At 44.4% G+C, this 22,357-nt stretch overlaps 2 protein-coding genes across 7 annotated transcripts in view; one reads left to right on the plus strand and one right to left on the minus strand.

Moving 5' to 3' along the window:
* The window catches only part of DEGS2 (delta 4-desaturase, sphingolipid 2), a gene marked incomplete at its 5' end in the record, with an annotated part of 29,783 nt that extends 28,137 nt beyond the window's left edge, over positions 1-1,646 (plus strand). For both annotated transcript variants that reach the window (XM_084208513.1, XM_084208512.1), the window contains one exon: positions 1,365-1,646. In XM_084208513.1, coding sequence (XP_084064639.1) covers positions 1,365-1,508 — 144 coding nt within the window. In that variant the 3' untranslated portion in view covers positions 1,509-1,646. The remainder of the gene's footprint in view (positions 1-1,364) is intronic.
* A 4,923-nt stretch (positions 1,647-6,569) lies between these two features.
* Positions 6,570-22,357, minus strand: part of EVL (Enah/Vasp-like) — a 118,551-nt gene continuing 102,763 nt past the window's right edge. For 2 of the 5 annotated variants that reach the window (XM_084208568.1, XM_084208567.1), the window contains exons 6-14: positions 18,117-18,346; positions 17,347-17,468; positions 14,393-14,453; positions 12,385-12,451; positions 11,045-11,111; positions 10,878-10,940; positions 8,660-8,726; positions 8,224-8,281; positions 6,570-7,170 (exon numbers count right to left, since the gene is read on the minus strand). In XM_084208568.1, coding sequence (XP_084064694.1) covers positions 7,133-7,170; positions 8,224-8,281; positions 8,660-8,726; positions 10,878-10,940; positions 11,045-11,111; positions 12,385-12,451; positions 14,393-14,453; positions 17,347-17,468; positions 18,117-18,346 — 773 coding nt within the window. In that variant the 3' untranslated portion in view covers positions 6,570-7,132. The remainder of the gene's footprint in view (positions 7,171-8,223; positions 8,282-8,659; positions 8,727-10,877; positions 10,941-11,044; positions 11,112-12,384; positions 12,452-14,392; positions 14,454-17,346; positions 17,469-18,116; positions 18,347-22,357) is intronic. The other 3 variants (XM_084208569.1, XM_084208570.1, XM_084208571.1) reach the window with 3 other exon arrangements.

The following is a 22,357-nucleotide window of genomic DNA, read 5'->3' on the forward strand; positions in this document are numbered from 1 at the left end:
GAGAAAATGATTATGAAGTTGGAGGTATTCAGTGAAAGACAGAATACAGTCAGACCTGAACTGAATCTTCCATCTCTAGCACAGCACTACTAAGCCAGGAGCACAAGGAGTGTGTAAGGGACAGAGGTACAGAGGTAAAGGATCTTAATGACTCTTGTACATTATCCAACCTATTTCACAAAGAAGTGTCTGCTAGGCAGCTGAATTAATGAGGTAATTAGCAGGGAGCCATACTAGTTTATAATTTAACTTTCACTGGAATTCTTACCTTTTCACAAGCAGTTAAATGCTGTGTTAAGGTTGCCCCATTACACCTCGGTGGTGATGAGACCCTCTTCCTGCATGGTGATTTCTGTGTAACCCTGTCTCTCTTCACTGGAAGTCTGCACTGTGCTCAGTGTAGCTGGCTTTAAAATTCTGCAGGGTTTTAAAGAGAGAAGTCATGCTGTCCAGCAAGACAAACTACTCTATTCTGGAGCTTTGTTTGTCTAGGAGGTGGAGCTGCAATAAAACCATGCCCAAGCAGTTATGTGCAAGTGTACTATAGTTAACAGATTCTGCTGCTTCATAAATGTGTTCAAAAAGCAAAGCATCTAGTTGGAGCAGGAATAATAACTGATAACTGGGGAATCCTCACAGTCCCCTTAACCTGCCAGCTTTGAAACCTTTGTCCTCTGTTTCTGGCCTAACTCCCACTACAAGCACCACCCCAATGATACACAGTGCTTCTCCGATAGCAACAGTCTTAAGACTTTGGGAATTGTAGCAGGGATGGAATTTTATTAGACTTGTCACCTAAAAATGAATCTGTCAGTAGTTTTAATATCAGACTGAGGAGAACAGACCACCCCTGCAATTTTCTTTGCCTGCTGGAGGAACCCATCTCTTGGATTTGCATCATGGTAGCAGAATGCAGGGCAGAAAACAAAGTGTAGGCAAGGCTGGGTCTGTCATTTTCTCACTTGTTAATTCTCTCTTACCCAGAACCCTCAACAGAAGAATATTACAAGTGGAAAACAGGGCTTTAAATATAGTGTGCTGGAGTCTTGGCAATTGATAAAGTGGATAAAGAATCTCTCATTGTGGAGATCCCACCACCTCTGAAATGAGACAAAATAGTTCTGACTGAAGGCAGCAATCCATCGCCTTTCAAATTATGACACTGTGAGGCAAAACTTACATCAGAAATCTGTTAAGAAGTATCTAAATGCATTTAAGTACATCTCATTTGGCTGAACTTCAGAAGCTCACAAGCAATAACAAGTAACTTCAGGTAATGGCTGTGCTATCAGATCTGAGCGTGAAGGTTCAAACACACCTGACTCTGTGCGGCCAAACACTCATTCTCTCTCTTCTTCTTCCAGGTGAAGAAGATTGCAGCTGAATATTATGATAACCTCCCACATCACCAGTCCTGGATTCGAGTTCTGTGGGACTTTGTTTTTGATGACACTCTTGGGCCTTATTCAAGGGTTAAGAGACTGTGCAAGCTGGCAAAGGAGAGCTAACGGGGTAGCTCCTCCTGCTTCAGTGGTGTGTGTTTGTTCATTCCCATGACTTCAGTTTTCTGCAGAAATAGAAGGATCTTTGTGTGTACTGAATTGAAGTTGGTGCATGCTGCTTATGCCAAGAGGACGGGTGTGAAAATGAAGCAATTTTAGACAACTGATACTTTTTAATAAAGGATATTTGTATATGCAACCCTCAGAACCTAGATTAGAGTGAACTATGAGTAGGTGAACCTTTGGTCTAGGCTTAGAATTAACTTCCAGGGACACATGTGCCTAAGCCTTAGTTTTATCTTTGTTTGTGGGGGGAATATTTGTTGTGTGTTATGTGTGAGCATGTGTATTTGTAGTTCAGGACTGGTTTCTCTTGGTGCCAGATTGGAAGTAGATGCTCTGTGTGCACAGGACTGTGGAAGCAGGGAAGACTGGCACGCAGAAGTAAATTATTCTCTCTGGAGAACACAAGGGTGCTTTTAGCTCAATGTCTTGTCTAATCTAATATCTTCTGATAATTGCTAATAACAGAAATTTTATATATGCAATGGAATATGTTTATATTTTTGTACGTGTGTGACATTATTTCAGTAGCTGCTGTTTGATCTTTATTCCAGAGCTTTGTCTAAACCTTTTTGAATGAATTTCCATTCTTAGGATATAAGAATGGAAACTGACAGATCTGAACTGTGGCAAGGAAAAATCCTTTTAGTGTTCCACCTACTTCCTGATCAGCAGCATGGATGTGCCTCTGAGCAACTGGGCGATCCTCTCACTCACCTTTTCAACAGTATTCATAACTTCATGTATCTCACCCTTTTCCCTACTGTAAGTCCTCTGGGGAAAGGATGGGTTCTAGTTTTAATTTTTCCTTGCCAAAACTATTAGCATTCCTGGCCATCTTCCTTGGTCTCCTCTATATTGCACCCCTTTCTGCACAGAGTTAGGAGTACGTGTCAGTGAAGACATGGAGTTGTCTTCATCTTCATGGTGGTATTTGTTCCTAACTGCTTTCAGAATAATGGCAATTCTTCTTTTATTCAAGGGGCACAACTTGACATTTGGGAAGCACATAAAATTGCTTCTGGTGGTGTCAAGGGGATGTACCTGCAACATGGAGATGAGGTTGTTTCTCTCTCTGTATCTCTTACTTGGTGCTATTGACATTAACCTTCATCTCTCATTCCCACCCACTGGCATACTAAAATCTCCTGCTTGTCCTCTCCAATTATAAACTTCTGGCTATCCTCAATAATTCTGTATCATCAAAAACCTTAATCAACATAACCTTTCTACAAGCAGCACAATATCTTGGGAGTCAGGAATTCAAATGCCATCTAGTAAATTCCCTCTACCATGGAAAACTGGCAAATTATTTCTGTCCTTACAAAGTGGTTAAAAGAGAGAAATTATACATTTATATATAATTGCCCTCTAACAGTTTGGGTTTTTTCCTCTGGAAATCCGTGGCTGTAACAAAGAAAAAGATTACTCTGCAGCCTCATTGGTCCCTCAGAGTATTGGACCCAGGAAGCCTGATTTCCTCACTAAACGTGATTTTGTTCCTTCCTTCAGCAGCGCTGCATCCAGTGAGCCAGTCTGTCTGTTTACTAGGCAGCTGAACTAAACTGCAGCCATTTGGGTTCCTCCTTCATTTCCCCATTCTCCATTTTTCTCACCCATGTGATTTTGGCAGTCAGGTAAATAAATACCCAGGCTTGCTCAGCAGATCAAGATCCTTTGTAATACAGGGGCTGAACACCAGTTTATTCACCAATACTGTTTTGTTCTTTTGGATAAGAAGAGCAAGAATGAGGCTTCTTCCAGTACTTCAACCTTTACTGATTCCTCAGTGGTGAACATACTTTAGACATTATATCTGAATTATTAAAGCTGCTTTTCTCCCAAAGGAAGAGGTGCTGCTGTGGGAACTTCCATTACCTTTGTATCAGTGCTCATGTCAGGGAATTTCAGATTTTATTAATTTACTTCAGATTTGCTGGCACTCTGATCACGTATTCAATTTCCTTTGTCTTTAGCAGTTGTTTGTTCCTCAACTTTCTTGTCCAACTTAATAAGTTAATATAAAAACGACAATAAAGATTATGCTATCTTCTTCAATATGACTGTTGTCCTTATCCCCTTTGATGAGTGACCTTATGCTGTAGTTCCCTTACTCACCTTTCATGATCTGGTCACCCATCTGCTGTGGACTACTAACCTAGCCTAACACAGAGGCTCTGGTGTAAATGAGCCAACCAAAACTGTCAGCTGCTTCTTCACCTGCCTCCCAGCAGTATTTCCATCATGGTGCCAACTTGCTTAGCCTGGGCAGCCCCACATTCCTCCTGCTGTCCATCTCAGCAGGAATTGGCTGGAAGCCTGCAGTGCCTGCAGAGATGCAATGTGAGCTGAGTTCCAGCATTTGGGGTGCTGCTGGAGAAGGCTGTGATCCTGTTCTCCCTACAGGCACCTGTCTTTGCTACTACCAGTAATGTTGGCAGGAGGGGTTTTTTTTCATAACCTCAGGGCATATGGGTCTGGGTTATAAGCATGTTAGAGCTATGAAAAGTTTTATTCCTTTTGCTTAAAAATTGATCCAGATCTCCTTCATTGTTTGGGCACACTGAGGCTCTGGCAAATAGCTGTATGAAGGGAAGGGTTGGAGAGTGATGTCCCCTTAGATTTCTGCTATGTAAGATGCCTGTGGCCTGCCCTGTTGCAGTGGCTCTACAAGCCCAGTAGGAAAGGACACCCTTTTCTGCAGAGACAGATGCCAAATGGAATTACTGTCTGGGAGGAGAGAATCCTCTGGTAGTGCCATTACTGGAAATAAGCCACCTTGCACATCCCTGTCACTGGAGCTGAAGGCTGGGAACTGGTACAGTGATGCCAGGACTGCTCCCCTGCCAAGCTCCACCTTCCACACTTTGCTCCCACTATTAAGTGTCCCTGTGCAAACTTCAGCTTATTGTTGTAATTATATGAGGCCTGCAAAGGTAATTGAAGAAAGTAAGAAAATCCCATTTGCAGCAGCTGGCTGATGCTAACACAGGGGCATACCATATCCAGGCAGTACAACATGGTTATTACTGACCTTAGGCAGAATGCCACATTCCAAGGAAAAACATGAACCATGCCAAGCACCAAGCTCCAGAACCTTAATTAGGATTACAGGAGAGTTTCACAAAACAGATGTGATCTTGAGAAGCAGCAGTTTTGAAGAGTACTTGCCATTATCAGGTATGCCATTGAATGGGTTTATAATTAGGAAATGCATGAGCTACTGTAAGAGATTTATGCAAGAGAGCGTTCTAATCTCTGCTGTTACTGATGCTTGGCCAGGTAGCTCATACTGGGATGGCTCCTTCTTGTGGTCCTGGGGTTGTTGCAATGTGGTGCACATCAGTGTCTTCTTGCTTTAGTTCCCATGTGGAAATCTTTATCCTGCTATTTAACCTCTCTCTTGCCTTCAGCTGGCATTAAACAGCTAACAAACACCAGCCTCAGTCTGGAGCTCGCTGTTGCATTAAACTCAGATTTCTCCCCTTTCTCCCGTATTTAATCTACAGTATAACCAGACTGTGAAAAAGACTCATTTGTAAAAGGCATTTGGGTAGCTTTGAAGAGTGTTGAAGAACACCCCAAAACAAAACAGGTAACATTTTACAGCTGACTGCCAAACAGGACCCATGCTGCCTCCTCTGCTGGGTCTCCTGGAGCAGGCTGGCTGTCCCTCCTGCCTGCTCCACCAGTAATGGGACAATCACAGGCTCTCCTGGGCTGCTGCATCAGGCTCTGCTCCCAAAACCAAGCCTCAGGGCCTGGCTTTTAAAATAAAATCTTTATGGAAGCCTGAAGAAATGAAGGGAACTTGGAAAACACTTGACAGATTTCAATAGTGGAACTCCAATCCCTTGGCTTTTGCACGAGGTTACCAGAATATGGTACCAAGACAACTGCCAGGCAAAGCTTGCACCAGACTAAGTCAAGCAGAAATTCCCAAAACTGCTCTTGAGGTTTTAGCTTTTATATTTTTCAGATTCTGTGCTGCTTTAGTGTGTAGTTTTGAGCTTCATATTAAGGGATGGTGAGCTCTCTTCACAGAGTAGGAAGACAAAACAATTCCTTCTCTAGCTCAGGACCAAGGACAACCAATCCAAATTTCAGGACAATAAACAACGTGGACTGAAGAGAGAAAAATAAGAAGGATGGGACTTCATAAGCTAAAGCTCTAATTGGACAATTAACTCCAACATGCAAATGGACCAAAACTTATAAAAGTGAGAGACCTTGTGACCGGTCATCCATTTTTGGGACCATTTTGGGTTCATCTTGGGTGTAGCCCTGGCTGAGCTCTTGTTCTGCCCAAGGTGTATCCATTGAGGCCTTTTAATAAATACCTACTTTATTCTTTAACTCTGTTTAGCCTCTGTTCTAGGTCAGCCTTGACAAGGCATCACTCTGGTGGGAAGAATGGCTGTAAAGGGAACAATTTCATGGCCTGGATGATATGATTGGCTATGCACTGTTAAGTGTGCAGTGTCCTGTACCAGTAAAGCTCAAGACCTGCACACCAGTAACAAATGACTCCCCTGAAGTCCCTAGTCAGCAGTGCTGTGCCTGGGATTTCAGTTTGCATCCACCTAATACCTTTGGTAGCCTTGTTCTGCATAAACACCTCCCTTTTATTACTGCAAATCTCAGGAGCCCAGATGGTGGGACCTGTGTATTTTCAGTGATAGCAGGAGATGTGGTGGCCTGAGAGGAGCCTTAAGCCGCTGTCCTTCACCTGCCTTGGTAAAACACTGCAGAGATGGTGGCAGCCTGGCTGCAGAAGTGGTGCTCAGCCATGTGAGAGGGCTGGGCAGGTGAGGGCCACGTCTGCCTGTGGGAGGAGGGAGGGCTGCTGCACTGCACCAGCCACAAGGCACTGGGGCTCTCTCCTCAAGCAGGAAGCAGAGCTGCCACCCCACAGTGAGTCTCAGTCACCTTCCTCTTACCACCAAGTGACACAGAAGTGCAGGAACTGAAGGGACATGAAACAAAGAAAGGCCGGGCCGTGTGGACAATAAACAGTTTATTACCAATATGAACACAGATACTGTGATGCACTGACGTACCATTTTTTAATATTGTGATAACTCTGAGACAAAGAACTTGTTGGCTGACAACTAAACATGTCTCTTTCTTCTGGTGATGCCTCAATACATTTCTGTTGGCAAAAGATCTTCATTTACATTGCAGACTACTAGTAAAATTACTTTGAAGTCATCTATCAAAAGCAAATGGTTCACGTGTGTTCTTATCTACTACTAAAAAGAAAGGTAATACATTTAAATAAGCAAATACAAAATACAAAAAAGGCTGACAAATCCAATGTGCAGTGTCAGATGAAATCTAAAAAATCCAGAAATTTAAAATTTAATAATCTTTAGATTAAGACTTGTAAAATGAAGCGAATCCAAGGCAGCAGCAAGCTTCAAAGTGTGCTGAGTCTGCTAATAAAAAGGGTGTAAGAACAAAGACAGTGCCGGTGTCCTCTCTCACCATCTTGCATGACCTTGGTACACTTAGAAATGATCCAATCTTCCTAGCATTCTTAGTACCGTCCCAATGCTTTGCAATCATTATGTTGTACTGATCCTACTCAACTCCTGCCGTATGGCTGGAAAACCAAAGCAGAGAGTTAGTGCACAGTGGTACATCCAGCGCGATGGAAACCGCTCAGCGCGGGGGCTGCAGAAAGTACACGCTGGTAAAAGGATGAGTGGAGGGCAAAAGGATGAGTAAGGGTAAGCAGTCAGCTGCTGGCTTGCAAACTGCAGTACTACCGTGAGAAGTTGCATCTGTGGTGTATGTGAATGCCTTGTTTTGCACTGCAATGAACTAGGGAGGCTCTGAGGGCCAAGCTGCCGGGACAGTAGCGTATGGACAAGGGTCTCTCCAACTGCAAACTGCCTCGGAGGTTTGTGAGCACACAGATCTAGGGCAAGGGCACAGGGAATGGATTTTAGCTGTTTTACAGTCTCCTCTTTTTCCCCTTCCTTGTGAATCTAAGGTGGGGAGTGCAGGGTGTGGACATGCGTCTTCCTATGCCCTAATGTGGCCTTCACATGGGAATTCTGCTGTGCATTTCAGTAATGGCCCTGAAAAATACCTTCAGTTGTAAACTGCAGAGCAATTTATAAAAAGTACTGATACATTTGGGACAGCTGCTGTACTCTCCAATCTATTATAACAATATGTGGTTATTAAAGCTGTAATCGAGTGAAGGTCTAAAATAACTCTTCAAGCATAGGAAACCTACAGAAGATTTTTGGGAAGGATTTTCAGTTAGCTTCCTTCATCCCCTCCTCATCCCAGACCTGTGTGGCCAGCAAGTTACAAGTGAATTTCACGCTTGCTGATTGTGATAAATTGATGTGCCATGGGCTACAGGCAGGCCCTTTCTCACCCTCCCACCTGTGAGAAACACCAGCCAGCAAATTTCTCATAGGCTGGTGGCAAAAATGCTCATCAACAGCATAATAAAGGATGTAAGTGCAGTGTAATGGTCAGAGCTCAGATAAGGTAGATGCTTGTTCTTCAAATGTGTGTATAAATCAGAGCTGTTCAGAGAAGTCTGAAAACACCAGGGAACTCTCTGCAGTTCCTATCATCTTATCTATGGAAAATTAGTCATAAAGATGAGAAAAATAATAATTTTTCTCTTTCTTACCATCAATTATCTCCTCTTTCACTTTGTGTAACTCTCTTACAACTTCCTCCAATATTTCCTGATGAGACAAAACACAAGTCAGCTGCTCAGAATTTCCTTCTGACTGGTGGAAGAAAATGCAAGTTTAACATGGTTGTGCTTGTCCCCCACCTCCATTGCTGGTCAGAGCCTAGCACTGCTAACAGCTACATCTGCACTCCCAGGCACGGATGCAGAAGATGCTGACATATTTACTTGCACATTTCTGTGCAGACATAAGGGATGAAATAGCAGTGAGATTGTGCTCTCTTGCTGCTCACCAGCTAGCCCTTCCCTAGGCACCTAGCTGTAGAGGAAATCAGAAGACTGAACAGCCGTTTTGCTCGTACAGCGCATGCATGGGGGAAAATGGGTAGCTTGCCAAACCTCTAAAAGTGCCAATGACATTTTCACTCACCTGTTTCATTCGATCAAAATCTAAGGCATCCATAGCCACATCATTGCTGCTGCTCACTGGCTTCATCCTTGAGAAATGGAAGAAAAGCATAAAAAAGCCAGTCAGTTTCCTGCAAGGTGTGCCAAGCTACACCCACCTGACAGTGTGGATGAAATCGAACCCAGAGCAGGAGCACCTGTGTTCAGGTGCTGGACAGGAATATTTGGCAGCCAGAGAGCAGTACTGCTCCTGTATGCACAACTTGAGCCTCAAAGATGCTGTGATTGTTTGGGGTTTTTTTTGGGTGTTGGGAATCTCAATGATTTCAGATAAGAAAATGCTGAGGGGATAAAGCCTGTTGAACACTGTGGTTTATTACAGCATCTGCAATTTGCAAGCTACATGTCTGGTTTTCTCTCCCAGTCCCTTTTCTGTACAGCAGCCCTGCCCTGGCAGCCTAGGTTTCACTGGGTCCTGAAGTAATGGTAGGTTACAGCTTAGAAAAATATTATTGGGAAAATAATAACCCACTAATCCTTTCCTTGAAAGACTTCAATGAGTCAAGTGGGGCTTGTTGATCGTGTTAGGTATCACAGTCATTTTTTATTGACTCAGAAACAAAAGCAGTCTGGCCTTAATGGCTAGTGCACCTGAGTGTTACCAGTCTTTCTGCATGGTATTAGTCAGTGGGCTGAGCCATGATGACATCTGATAAAATAAATTAAGGAACTAGAAGCCATTTGCCTTTCTCTTTTAATCAGTAACTCTAAAACATTTTAAAAACTAACCATGCTATACAAAGGCTTCAAATAACTTTGCCATCATCTTTAAGCCCAAACTGGGGGCTGGTGGAGATGCTGCTGCTCTTGAGGGTTGCTTGGTCTTGCAACCCTTCCTTGGGAAATCTTGACATGTGTCCTACCATCTCACAGCTAAGGGAGTTAAGAAAGATCCAAATGCCATCAAAGTGATGAGGAATGGAAACAGGTCACCATGGAGAGCTTTAGAAACCTGCCCTGCTTCCCCCACACAAGTCTTTCAAGCAAGCACTACTACTACTGAGCACTACTCCAGGTGCTAAATTAGGAAACCATTTTTCCCTACTGAACTCCTCCTCCTGGGATGCAATGCCATTATAAAAGATAGCTACTGAAATGTGATGGCTGCTTTAAATAGCCCATGTTTCATTCACATTTCCAAGGAGGGAGAATGGTCTTTTTCTATCTATTTGAAGCTCATGTATTTCCTAGAACAAACATGTTTCCCTGGTTTTAGCAGAGCTGGCAAAACTGTATTTTGCTATAGTAACATTGATGCACCCCTCTGAATGTTTGGGCAGAACATGTTACAGCATTTTAAACAAAGCAGCAAGTATGTGCAGATAGTTGCCATTGGCAACTTTCCTCTCTCCAGACAATCAGCACTGTCATGTACCTAACAATGTAAAATAAGTGACATCTCTTTGTAGTAAATACTAAACATTTGTAAGCCTGTGTTCTACCTCCTTATTCAGCTTATCCATCCATCTCAGTGTCCAGTAACACTGGGTGCTCCTGGACCAGAACGGGAAGCAAGCCTCTAGCTGTCCAACATCAAAGTTCATCTCTGTGATTAAAAACATGGGTGCTGATCCTGAAGCTTGGCTATTCAAAGTGTTAGGTTTCTTGGTTTTTGACACCTGCTGGTTTCTGTACCCCATGTGTCTGAAAGATCTATCTGTGGTGGGGCCTTTTTACATCTTCATTTTATTACCAAGTTTCACTCTCCTTTCTTATGCACCCACTGCGGTTGCACGGGTAGAAGGATAACTTCCCTTATCCCAGCTGCAAGCTCTTCAGATCATTTCTGCTTTTGCTTTTTAATTTCTGCAGAGGTTGAGCAATGAAAGCTTCACCTATTGGCAGGGTCACCATGAACCTGCTGTAGAGAGATGGTCCAAAGTGTGATTTCCACAAGCACAGCACTGCCAGACCCGTGTCTCTGACTCACACACACACACACACATGGTTTAAGTGTTGGTTCCAGCATGATTAACATCTGTAATGCCCAAGTGAGCAGGGGGCTGCTTCCATGGAACAAAGCTCTGACATGACACCTTCACACTTGGTGCAGCGACAGACGAAGCAGATTGCAAGAGAATGAGCCAAGGATGCGGCAGAAGACGAACACTAGTGCAGAATGATGGGACGAGCCAAAGGACAAGCCAAGACAGTTAAGAAGCCAGGCAGTTAGCCAGTACCTAGAAGACACGTGGGATTGTGTGGGGCTCTTAGCTTCACAGCTCTTCACCACTGATGGATTTCTACAGCAATGGAATGAAACGAGACATGAGTCGTGCGCGTGCCACAGGGACAGCGTGACCATCCCGCCTGCTGGCCGGCCGCACACACACCCCGTGCAGCTCACCTAGAAAGTAATGAAGATACAGGCTTCTCAACAGAATTGCTCCTTTCCCACGGCTTCTTCCCAGAGTCTGAAAAACAAGCATGAAAAGGTAATTTATTACTTTTGCTCTAAAAATAAAAATATCCTGAATTGATTGTCTTATACAGTTGCTTTCTTTCAGTGAGGATGAGTGACTTAGGAGAAGAACCAGGAAAATGAGATTGCTGAATGAGTGCATTTGCCTAAATTATTGGGAAAGCATTAGCAAAAATCTGCTTAGTGATCCCTTTAATTAGAGACCACATAGTTAAAAAATACTAAAAAGAAATGGAACTGGAACAACAGGAGGAAAAGCATAAATAATTTCTATTAGGAAATACAGGCTAATTGCTGCAAGGCTTACTTTATTCAGTACAATATTTATTTATATTTTAAATTAAGAAGTCTTAGGTTTTCTGTCTGCATAGTTGGCAGAAAATGTGGGTGTATGTAAAAAAAGGGCAGTAAGAGCCCACTATGCAAATCTCCACAGTGAATTTATTTAATGCTGTGTGCACCTCTAACCCACAGAACGTTACCAAAAAGCTGTACTACATAACACTTGTTGCTGAAAGTGCTTCCTATTATCCCAGTCTCCTAAAATGAACTGTTGCAGAGATTTGACAACTTTATATACAAGGATTTGCTTCTCTGTGAGGTCCTGAAAAGCTTTTTAAAGAATTACCGGCACTCCCAGGAAATCTCTAGATCTCATTTACATACACCTTTCTCCTGGCTTCCTCCCCTTCCCTTGCAAAGCACACAAGTCATGGCTTTGTTCCGAAAGGAAGCTGGAATGGTTAAATAGTCATTCCCTTGGGAGAGATTCTCAGTATGCGTGAAAGCCAAGACTGATGCAGGGAAGAATGTGAGTGCTTGCAGCTCATCTACTCAGATACAGTTATTTTAATTAATTTTAGGAAAACCAACTTAATCTGGGAACTCTCAGGATCAGCCTTACTGCAACAAACTAAATAGCAATTTGACATCTGAACTCCAACTGTATAGATCAGGACATCTACACTACAAAAAGTGAAATAATTCAGCATTTTTCTCTTTTAGGTGTGTAATGCTGAAGACACAGATCCTCAGCTACATGTCTAACTAAACTGTCTTGCAATTTTCTTGACTGTGAAGCATATAAAAGTCATAATTTCTTGCTGAATATAGTTTTTAAAACCACAGGTTTTTGGGAGTTTTTCTGTTAGTTACTGTTAGTTTCTGCACTCAGAAGTACGACAATGAATCCAGAGTGTAGAGGTGGTGGAGGAGACTAGATTAAGAAGACAATTACAATGCCAGTAGTTCTACTTAATTAATACCTGATGAATTTTGCTGCTGCTGGGCAGAGCCTCGTGTACTGGTTGAAGGAGAGGTGCTAGCATCATCCTACAAAGAGCAAAACAGGACATTACTGAGTTTTAGGGATGAAGTGCAGAGTTCTCTTCTACTCTGGAGGCAGCTGTGGTACTAAAACAAGTTTCCTCCCTGTCCAATAGGCACTGTCGCCAAGGTATGGGCTCAAGGCCATTTAAACTTTAACTTTCTCACACTGGATGGAAAAATACATCCTTTTTTTAGTTAATGTGGACACCTTTTCGTGATTACACTCAATCACTCTTCCCTCTACATACCAAATCAGGTGAAACCACTCTAAAGTGCTGTTGCCTAAATACAAACCACCCACTTCCTAAATTTGGAAACTCTCTGAGATGTGGAAACCAATCCACCTAAAGGAACTGTTGCTACATCCCAGTCTTTCACCCCAAGGCAGCCACCAGTACCAGAGAGAGGAAGTCAGGTACTAACAGAATGTAACTAAATCACTCAGTACTCCTCTTAGGTAGAAGACCAAACATTTGGATTCTTTTATCTTGGATTTATGTGTGACAGATCATAAACCATCCATCCATATATTTGGCATGACAATATTATCTAGCAACCCTCAAAACATACTCAGGTAAAGCATGAGCTCTGCATTGTAAAATGGAATTGCACCCAGTTAGAAAGAACATGAAATGTACTCAAGACACAAATTAAACAGACGCTCTCTACATCACTTTTCTAAAGAGATTGGTGCTATTGAAAAGCTTGATTGGGGATACAAACTAATGTAGACTTTCAGCAAGAGAGAATAAGGCACAGAAACCAGAGGCTGGCAAGATAAATGGTGCCTTTCATGTCCAAGTGCATGGTTCAAAACCAGCTTTGGGGCAAGATTAAGAGCAATGGTTGCATAGGGATTCAACAGGCAGATTCCATGCTTGAAGCATGCCTTGGACAACATGCAGAAAGTAGCTGCTTTTCTCCCTAAAGAGTGAAAAGTGCTTATTCCTGCTCTTCCTACAAAGCTTTTTGCTTGGGGCAAGACCTAGATTGCTTTAATGGACTTCCTACTGAACAGCTTTGTCTTTGGAGAGAACATCTCTACACAGGCGACAGGAGGCACACAGAATGCTTTATCACCCTGCAGCTGTGGCAGAAAGCCTTCACAAGGGTACTGGCTAGCAACAGCAATGCTGAATGAGCAGCAGCCTGGAAAGGCACCACATTGGAAAGAACACAGTGCCAAGTCCTGCCCTCTCCTAAAACAGAAAAGATCTTCCACACTTTACCAGTTCAACAGGTAAAAAAGTGTTTTCATCTGCATGTTGGACTCAAAATTGTTGCATCAAGTTCAGTCTACAGACTGAGTGAAATAAAACCAGTTGCATAGTTGCTTTTGTGGAAGAGAAATTAATCAAAGCTCCCCAAAGTTGTCCAAATTCTATCTTAATTTAGTGTACCAAGTGTGACCTATATGCTCACATATTTTGACTCCGTATGATGTAATGGTTAATACCCCACTTTCCCTTCTTCCACCAGGCATGTTCTCTGTGCACTCTGGGGGTCTGAAGTGAGCTGATTCTTGCTTTGCATGGAGGTTGGCAATCCAAATTTACATTGCAGGGCTGATGGTCTACTTTAGCTTAGCCCAAGCCTCAAATATAAAGTAAGAAACACAACCTTTATCTCAACTTGCCAGAAGGTTCAATGCACTTTCTTACAGGCAATAACCTCCTGCTCCCCACAACCCTGGGATTAGACCATGAAACAGAGCTCATTAACCTGGTTTAGACAACACCTCCCTATGAATAAAGCAGCTGTTCTTGTTTATAGGTGCTTCTCCCAGGAAAGGTAGGAGAGTTACACTTGGCTTTGGATTGAGTGTGCACATCTATCCCTGGATCAGCACAGCTTTTTACTGCCTGCCAGACACAGGGAATGAGCACAGGGCTTTGGCTTACAAGGAACCTGCAAGAGCACAGCAGGGAGGAGTGTTTCACTTACGTTTTGGCTTTCCTCTTCCTTCTTGTCAGCTGGCTTGTCTGACTGTGACGCTGCTTTCCTCCTTTGCAAAGGAAGAGGAGATAGGACACAGTCAACCCTCTAGACACAATCCTTACAGGAAAACAAGGTTCAGGCTTGGGTGGGAGTTACTCTTTCTTTAGCTCATCTCAGGGAACATAAAAATGCTGGATGTGTTTGGTTCTGTAGGGCTGGGGTGGAGGTGAGGAATTCAGATTCCAGTGATACAAGCTCGGTATTTAACTGGGTGAGAAAAGGATGGCTTCTCTGACAGATTCAGGAAGTCCTGGGTCCTACACAGGAGGAACAACTCACTCCTTTTCAGGGGCTTCTGAGGACCAACCCTGCCCACAGCAGGTGGCTCAGGTGGGTATTGCAGTGATGGTACTGCTGGCAGCCAGCTCCAGTGTCAGTTTGTCACCTGTCCTATATCCCACATCCCTGATCCTGCACAGAGAAAGGGCTCCAGTCTAGCAGTGCTCCCACAGGATGGGAAACTGTCAAAAAAGCTCTTCAAGCCAGGTTCACCCTCCCTGGGAGAAGCTGGGCACCATTTCTGCTCAGCCAAGACCCCTTCTTCCCTCCAGGGTGGGAAAGCTCTGGCTGGAGACAAGGAATCAGGAAACCAGCCCATCCACCTGGTTTTCAAGTGCCTTTGGTGAACAACAGGAGATTATTTTTGTCTCAAAACCACTTCAAAGGCAGCAGAGCTCCTGAGCCCTGTAGTCCCAGGACCAGCAGTGTTGGTGCTGCCTGCAGAAGCTCAGTGAGGATCTGAGAACCACACTCATTTCTACTTCCCAAGGAGGGGAAAAACTCTCTGAGGAGTAAGTGGCAAAGAGCTGCAATTCATCCACTGGGGAAACTGGACGTGACAGTAAACAAAGATGTTGGTTGTTTATTTTTGAAAAATACATGATAAAACTTCTTAGGTATTAGCCAAACTGGATGATGAAAAGAAAACCAAATTCTTTATTTTTAAGCCCTATTTAGGTTTTAAACATCACTCCTGTGGGCCAGGTGCTGAGGCTCTAGAAATCCAATTTCTCATTTTACACCATTAGGGGAGCTGCAGCTCAAGTCTCCACATGGACTTTGCTTGTGCTGAACTTTACCCTTATCTACCTGTGCACACTTCCCTTAGCAGATGTTTTTTAAACACCAATCTGACAGGTTTTTCATTTAGTCTTGGTTCTGAAGTGAACAAAATTCATCTCAGGAAAAAAAATCTCAGGAAGCTGTTGTGTATCACTGGATACACAGCTTGGAGGATATTATGAAAATTTGAAAAAAACTGAACAAACTGAGTAGTTTGTGTCTGTAGGACACAGTGCTCTGTGGGAATTATTTCCAGATATTTAACTGCATTAATAATTTTACTAAATCAGTAATAATTTTTTTTGTCTTTCGCTAATATTTACTTGATTTTTACAAACAAAATAAGTTGTAATTATTACAAATCTAAGTGAGAGAAATATTTGCCAGGGTGAGAGACCAGTGTTAGATTTATGTCCTAAAACAAACTTAACTGGGCTGGGAGTGACAGTGGCCTGTGGGTTCATTATTCTGTTTGCACTTTAGTCCTGAGGCAAAGGGCTGCTCTCACAGGGCCCACTGAATCTAGAGAGTGGTATTGTATCGCATCTGAACTCTCAGAAATGTTTTCCTCCATCACTTACCGAGCATTAGACATATTCCCTGTTTCTGAGCATGGGGTTTACTGCTCAGAAAAGGGCCTCTGAGATCCCATGCTCATAACTCTGATTTCTGTATTGAACATGCTCAATTTAAAACCAAAAAAGTATTTTTTTTTACCTTCTGGTAATAGTAGGCAAGTAAGGCAGGTAAGTACAACCTGAAACACAGTGCCAGTTCCTTTCCCTATGTCATCACACAGAAAAAGGAATTTGTAGCCAAAGGAAATCCTTTCAGTATCAGCTTAACAGCACGTGCCCAGACTGCACCCTTGAATGGCACCTGTGTATTTCCAGGTACCCCCATGGCTTTGTGAAGCAAAATTTAGGGGATAACTCTGTTGCTATCAGCTCCCTGGGAAAAGATTTGGAGCTCAGTTCTTTTCAGAGTCGAGGTAGCACAATGCTTATAGCAGTGCAAATGCTTTTGTCAAGATACCAGGGGAATTCCACTCTAAATACCTGAAGACACAAGATCCTACTGCCAAAAGCCTCACTGGAGCACACTTTAGACAGAACCACACAAGTGTGCTGAATCTCTATATCCAAACCCGTGAGATGCCCATTCAGCTTGCTTGCTTGAACAGAGCTAGTTACCCCAGCATCACCAAACTTTACTTTGCCTGTAGACAACTTCCAGTTAGGGAAGGTCATTCTTGATATAGAGCAGGCCAAGAACCCATAAAATCTATTAAGAGCTGTCAAACTATATTAGTTCTGAAAAGAAATAAAATTATCTATTTGCTATTTTATCCTGCTGGGAACTTTTTAGAGTGTTGTGTATTTATTTACTTTTCAAAGGATTTCACAAGGATTTTCAAAGAATCCACAGCCCATGTTCAGAATTTCTTCTGAAGTGAACAGGACATGGAGGAAAGTCGAAATCAGACCTTTTGAGCTCAGAACTGTCTTTACAGTAAGACAACATTATTTAAAAACTCCATCTCTGTGCACACTACAACTGTACCTACCCTTCATTATTTTATTCATCCTTTTCTTTTACTATTTGCACATTTAAAGAACTTAGACCTAAAAATATAGCATCTTACACTAGGAAAAGGCAGCTGATTTTTCCAGTGCAACACCTTTTGCATTAAAAGTTGGGCAATACTGGCGACCAAAATCTACCCACGACCTGTCAAATTGCAAGGAAACACCAACTGCTAACCACAAAAATGACAGTGCCTGGTTCCACAATTTGCTGCAGATCTCATGGGACTTTCTAAAGGTGTAAGTACAAACCTTTTTGCCAGTAATTTATTCATTTCTTCCATTAGTCCTCCTCCTCCTCCTCCGCTACTTGTTCGATTGGCATCGCTCTTAGAGACCCCACTGGGGCTGGACCCTCCTGAACCATCTTCTGGCTTAAGAGAGAAATCAAGATTGGAATTAATGAAAGGTTTGCTTTACAACCACCCCCTCAATGATTAGCTTTCCCAAGTGTTAGGAACAGCGATCACAATCCCAGCCTCAAACCAGAGATAGGATGTGCTCTGCCTTGGGAAGAAGACCCACAGGAATATTACTAACACCAAGGCAGATCTGGGCGATGCAAATATAGGGGCAAATGATTAAAAAACCCAGAGTGCTGCTTGTTCATCATTATTTTTATGTATGGTTAAGCAACCCTTACCTAAGTGGACAGCAACTGACCAGGCCTCAACAGTCTACACTGTTTTCTTCTGAAAGTACAGTGTAGTTTTAACCGCTTAAAACAAGTGAAAACACTAATGCATGGTACAATGAGTGTGTGGAAGTAGTGAAACCCTGGCAATGTGAAAAGTCACAGCCATTTGCTAACTCATATGCTCTGAAGAGAGTAAACTCTACCCAACATTTCCTGCTCAGCTTCATTTGCGCTGCAAAATTGCACTTAAAGGTTCACCCGATGGTCAGCTGCAGCATGTTCCACCGTATCTCACTCTGGGTGTGCAGACCATTACACCAAGCTGTGCCAGGCTTTCCTGCAGCAGAGAAGAGCCCATTGGGGAGTCCCAGTGGCACCTCCTTACCCGCTGAACTCTCCTTAGTTTGGCACCAGCCAGAGCTGCTGCGAGCCCTGACACTGACCCATCTTCAGCACCAGCCCCCTGGCCCGCGCCAGCCGGCAGCGGGGGCGGTGGAGGGGGTGCAGCTCCCATGGGTGGTGGAGGGACTGGGGGGGGTGGCGGAGGTGGGGGCCCCCCAGATGAAGCAGGGATCACTGCAGCACCACTGGGGTGGCCAGGTGGAAGTGCTGGGCCTGAAATGCAGAGAACAGGAATTAGATGTGAGGCACGATCTCCTCCAGCCCAGAGACGAGGTCGTGTTCCCATCCCAGCACCACGGCCTGACTCCGGGACAAGGGGTTGATGCAAGGGAGCACCACACGTGTGAAGAGGTGCTTGTGTCAATGGTCAGCCAGCTACAGTTGTGTCCTCCTGAGAGACCCTGTCACTGACAGTCTTCTCCCTCCTCTTCCCCCAGGCTGGGCTAGTGTTTAGTTCTCGTCAGAATCAGAACACAGACAATGCTCCCCAGCTCATAAGTGGCACGTACTTCTGCTTCTCCCACAGCTTTCTATATGGAGATAATAAACTCCACGGGCTTTGGTTGGCACCAGCTTTTCAGGAGAATTGTGGGCTACAGTGACACATCCTCCTTTCTGTCATGCAGAAGGCGTGTGGCCTCAGCCAGTTTTGCAGAATAACCAGGCAGAGTCCAGCTCTAAGTACCCTGAGCTTCTGCAAAGCTCCTCTCAGCAGCAGCCTGCTGGAAGGGCTGATGAACTCCAAAGCTCCTCTCAGCAGCAGCCTGCTGGAAGGGCTGATGAACTCCAAAGCTCCTCTCAGCAGCAGCCTGTTGGAAGGACTGATGAACTCCAAAGCTCCTCTCAGCAGCAGCCTGCTGGAAGGGCTGATGAACTCCATTGCAGCGTTTCACCCGTCTGTAACAGGTCAGCTGAAAAAATACACCTCCCCAAGGGTATTTCCCCGTGTACACTGTCAGAACAGGCTGCTCTTGCTATGTATTCACAGCTTCAGTTGTTCAGTGTTACTTTGAAAGACAGGTGGGTTTTGACTGAGAAATATTTGGAAAGCATATTTAACATTAACAGCTTCTTTTTCTTCTTATCTAGGTTTTCTTATAATATTGCTTGATTTCTGTGGTTACTTCTGCCATTATTTCACACTCCCAATTCCATTCTTGAAATGAACCATAGCTGCTGTTAGAAATACTTTAAACATTTCAAGCCCTCTTTCGTTCATGAACATAATAGTTAGTAATTCATTGTGGGTACATTAAATTGTAATTGCAAAACTACACCCACCTAATTAGAGGGCAGCCTCAGGCAAAAATTGAACTGAGTCAAAATAATGGAGTGATGTGAGTTTAAAATAACTGCATTGAACTAAGTGGATTTCAAGGACTTACATCAGCTGAAGGACTGAGCCTCCAGTGGTTACAGTAATACTTTTAGCAGAAAGTAAAAGGAAATGTCTTAAGTTTTCTTCCTTTTCTAGGCACGCCACTTTAGCATTATATGTGGTTATAAACCTGATTAGATCTAAGTCACAAAACCTATGCTCTGAATTGGAAATAGGCATTGCTTGCAAATTGTTCTCACTCCACAGGCTTCATTTTAGACAGGCACAAGAAATCAAGACCATATACAAAGTGGCCAGACCCAAGCCCTTGATCTGCCTTCAATGAGAAAGGTTTGCTGGAACAGTTACAGTGACAAGCCCATAACTATACATGCAGTGAATACCAGGAACAGAGTTTATTGAATTAAACAAATTGCACAACCACAGGGAATTCTGGGTATCTTAAACAAAATCCATGTTCTATGTTTCAGTGGTAACAGAAATACCACTTAATGAAAAGAGTAAAAATCACAACCTCCACCAATATTCCCACACAGAAAAGAAACCTACCACAGACCTGGCCTCCAGCTTCAGAAGAGCCCATCTGCTATGTTTGGACCAGCTGAAAATAGGTTCTATATGAAAGTCTTAGAAACAATTTGACTCTGCTGATTGACAAAAATCTCAGTCTGGGATAATACAGTAGGAATGTGCATTGCAACAGCCCAGCTACAGGGTCCTGGTTCTGTAATTCTTGCTTTTTGCCTGGTCCCTGGACTAGTCTGGAGTGATTTTGATATTTTTCCACCCCAGTTTCAGAAATCACATACAGCAGCAGCAGCTTTGGGTCTCTCAGCCCTTTTTCTACTGGTCAGGAGCAGTGCCAACCAGGCTTTTAGAACAGGTGACGGCTGAGGCTTTACACAGGTCACGACTCATTCGAAATCAGTACTTACTCAAGTGGGCAATGGCTGATGATGTCATGCAAGGAGGGGTCCTCCTGGGCATAGCCACCTCAGACACAGCAGCGTGAGGGGGAGGCAATGGAAGACAGTGTGACACGGGCTGGCACCACTGCTGGGCAGGACAAGATGACAGATGGGAGGATGGGGAGGGAGCCTGGCCGGAGGGGCTGGGGGCGCTGGCGATGGTGGGCAGCGGGGAGCAGGGCGCAGCTCCTAGGTGTGGAAAGAAGGAGCCATCCACGCTTTTCACCTGGGTTCCAGGGGGGCCTGAAGCAGTTTGTTCTTTGGGGTGGCCATTCAAGGGTACATTTGCTGAGGTCTCCCACCCTGCTTTATCTGTGGGTGCCTTGACCCTGTCAGGTGGGACGGGAATCACGGGCAGGATGGTGGGACCGCGCGGCTGCAGGACATCACCCCTCTGCAGAGATGGTGCATTTGTGGCAGAGGGAGAAGAGGACTGAGGAGAGCAGGAAAGAGAAGAGCCCCTGAGAGGCTGGTGAGAGGGAAAGTGGGGAGGATGGAGAGGCGGTGGAGACAGCGAGGTCCTCCTGATGCCTGGCATGACAGCCCTGCCATTCGGGCAGGGTGGAGGGGAGGAGCCGGGGGCTGTTGGCAGCTCAGAGGCCGAGTGCCTGTGCAGGACCTGCGGGGGCTCTCTGGCTCTCCTCTGGGCCAGGAAGGGGGACTGAGCAGCGGGCTCAGGGACAGCGGGTGCTGAAGAGACAGCGCTGGCTTGAGGTAGGGGGGGCAGCACAACACCAGAGGCAGAAGCATTGCAGTTGCTAGAGGCAGGAGGAGGAGACTGGGGATGAGAGGGGGGAGAGCATAGGCTTGGTTGGAGGGTGGAAACTAAAAGAACAGAAAAGACAAAAGAATAAGGTGGGTACGCAGGAAGGAACGAAACCAAGGCAAAGTGGAACGGAGGAAAAGGAACCGTGAAGTAAACGCAAACAGAAACTCAAACAAAGCCAAGAGGAGATGGTGCAGGCACCAGCCTGGGGATTTCCAGCCCTCAGCAGAACTGGAGGGGTGTGCAGAGCAGAACCCTGGCAGCACGGGATGGGCTGCATGCTCTGGTGCCAGTGAGGCTCCTCCAAACCCCACGTGAATCTGAGTCAGGATCACGAGCAGCACCTCTGCACCAGGGACAGGTGCAAGGGACATGCTGAACACAGAGGTGGCCACCCTGCAGGCAGGGAGGGAACAGCCAGCAGCCCCTAGGAGCCATGTCCCATTCCTTGTGGATGCCAAGGCAGGATTTTGGCTAAGTTCCCTATACAGAACAGCACACTAACCTCTGCTGAAACAAAAGTCCAAGTATTTCTGTCACCAAAGACACACGTGTGTCTGAGCTGGTTTCTAGTCAAAAGGTTTAACAGCTGAGGAAAAACATTTTCCTTATGTGGCCAGATTAACTGAAAAAACTTGGCCAAATCCAAAGCCCAAACACAAGATGGCCATCTTGGCTTGCTTGCTCTGCCTCCTTTCAAAGAGGCAAAGCCCTACTTTGTAGATCTAAACTATTCTTGTCATCTCTTGTCTCAGTTTAGTGCAACTTAATATGCTATAGAAGATTTTTGTAAGCTCATTAAATATATATACTTCTTCCATTAAGTTCACAGAAGACTTCATGATGACAAAATCCCCAGTGAAGAGCATCTAGAGCTGCATCCTCCTCTGTGCTGTAGTTTGTTTTGTGCTGCAGAGCAATGAGGAATACCTGAGCACATCATCCCCTTTGTGCTGACATCCCTGGAAACACGGAGTCACTCTTGTGCTGGCTGTGCTTCCTGCTCTCCTCAGGAGTGTGGAAGAAGCATGGCCAGGCCCCCTTGGTACAACTAAAATCCCCTCAGCTGTACAAGTTTTGCCAAGTGCAAAACCTGCCTAGCTCCACCTGCATGCCACAGACCTGAGCCCCTGCAAAACAACACAACCATG

This window comes from Fringilla coelebs, assembly GCF_963513975.1.
Source record: "Fringilla coelebs genome assembly, chromosome: 6".
NCBI classification, from domain to species: domain Eukaryota; kingdom Metazoa; phylum Chordata; class Aves; order Passeriformes; family Fringillidae; genus Fringilla; species Fringilla coelebs.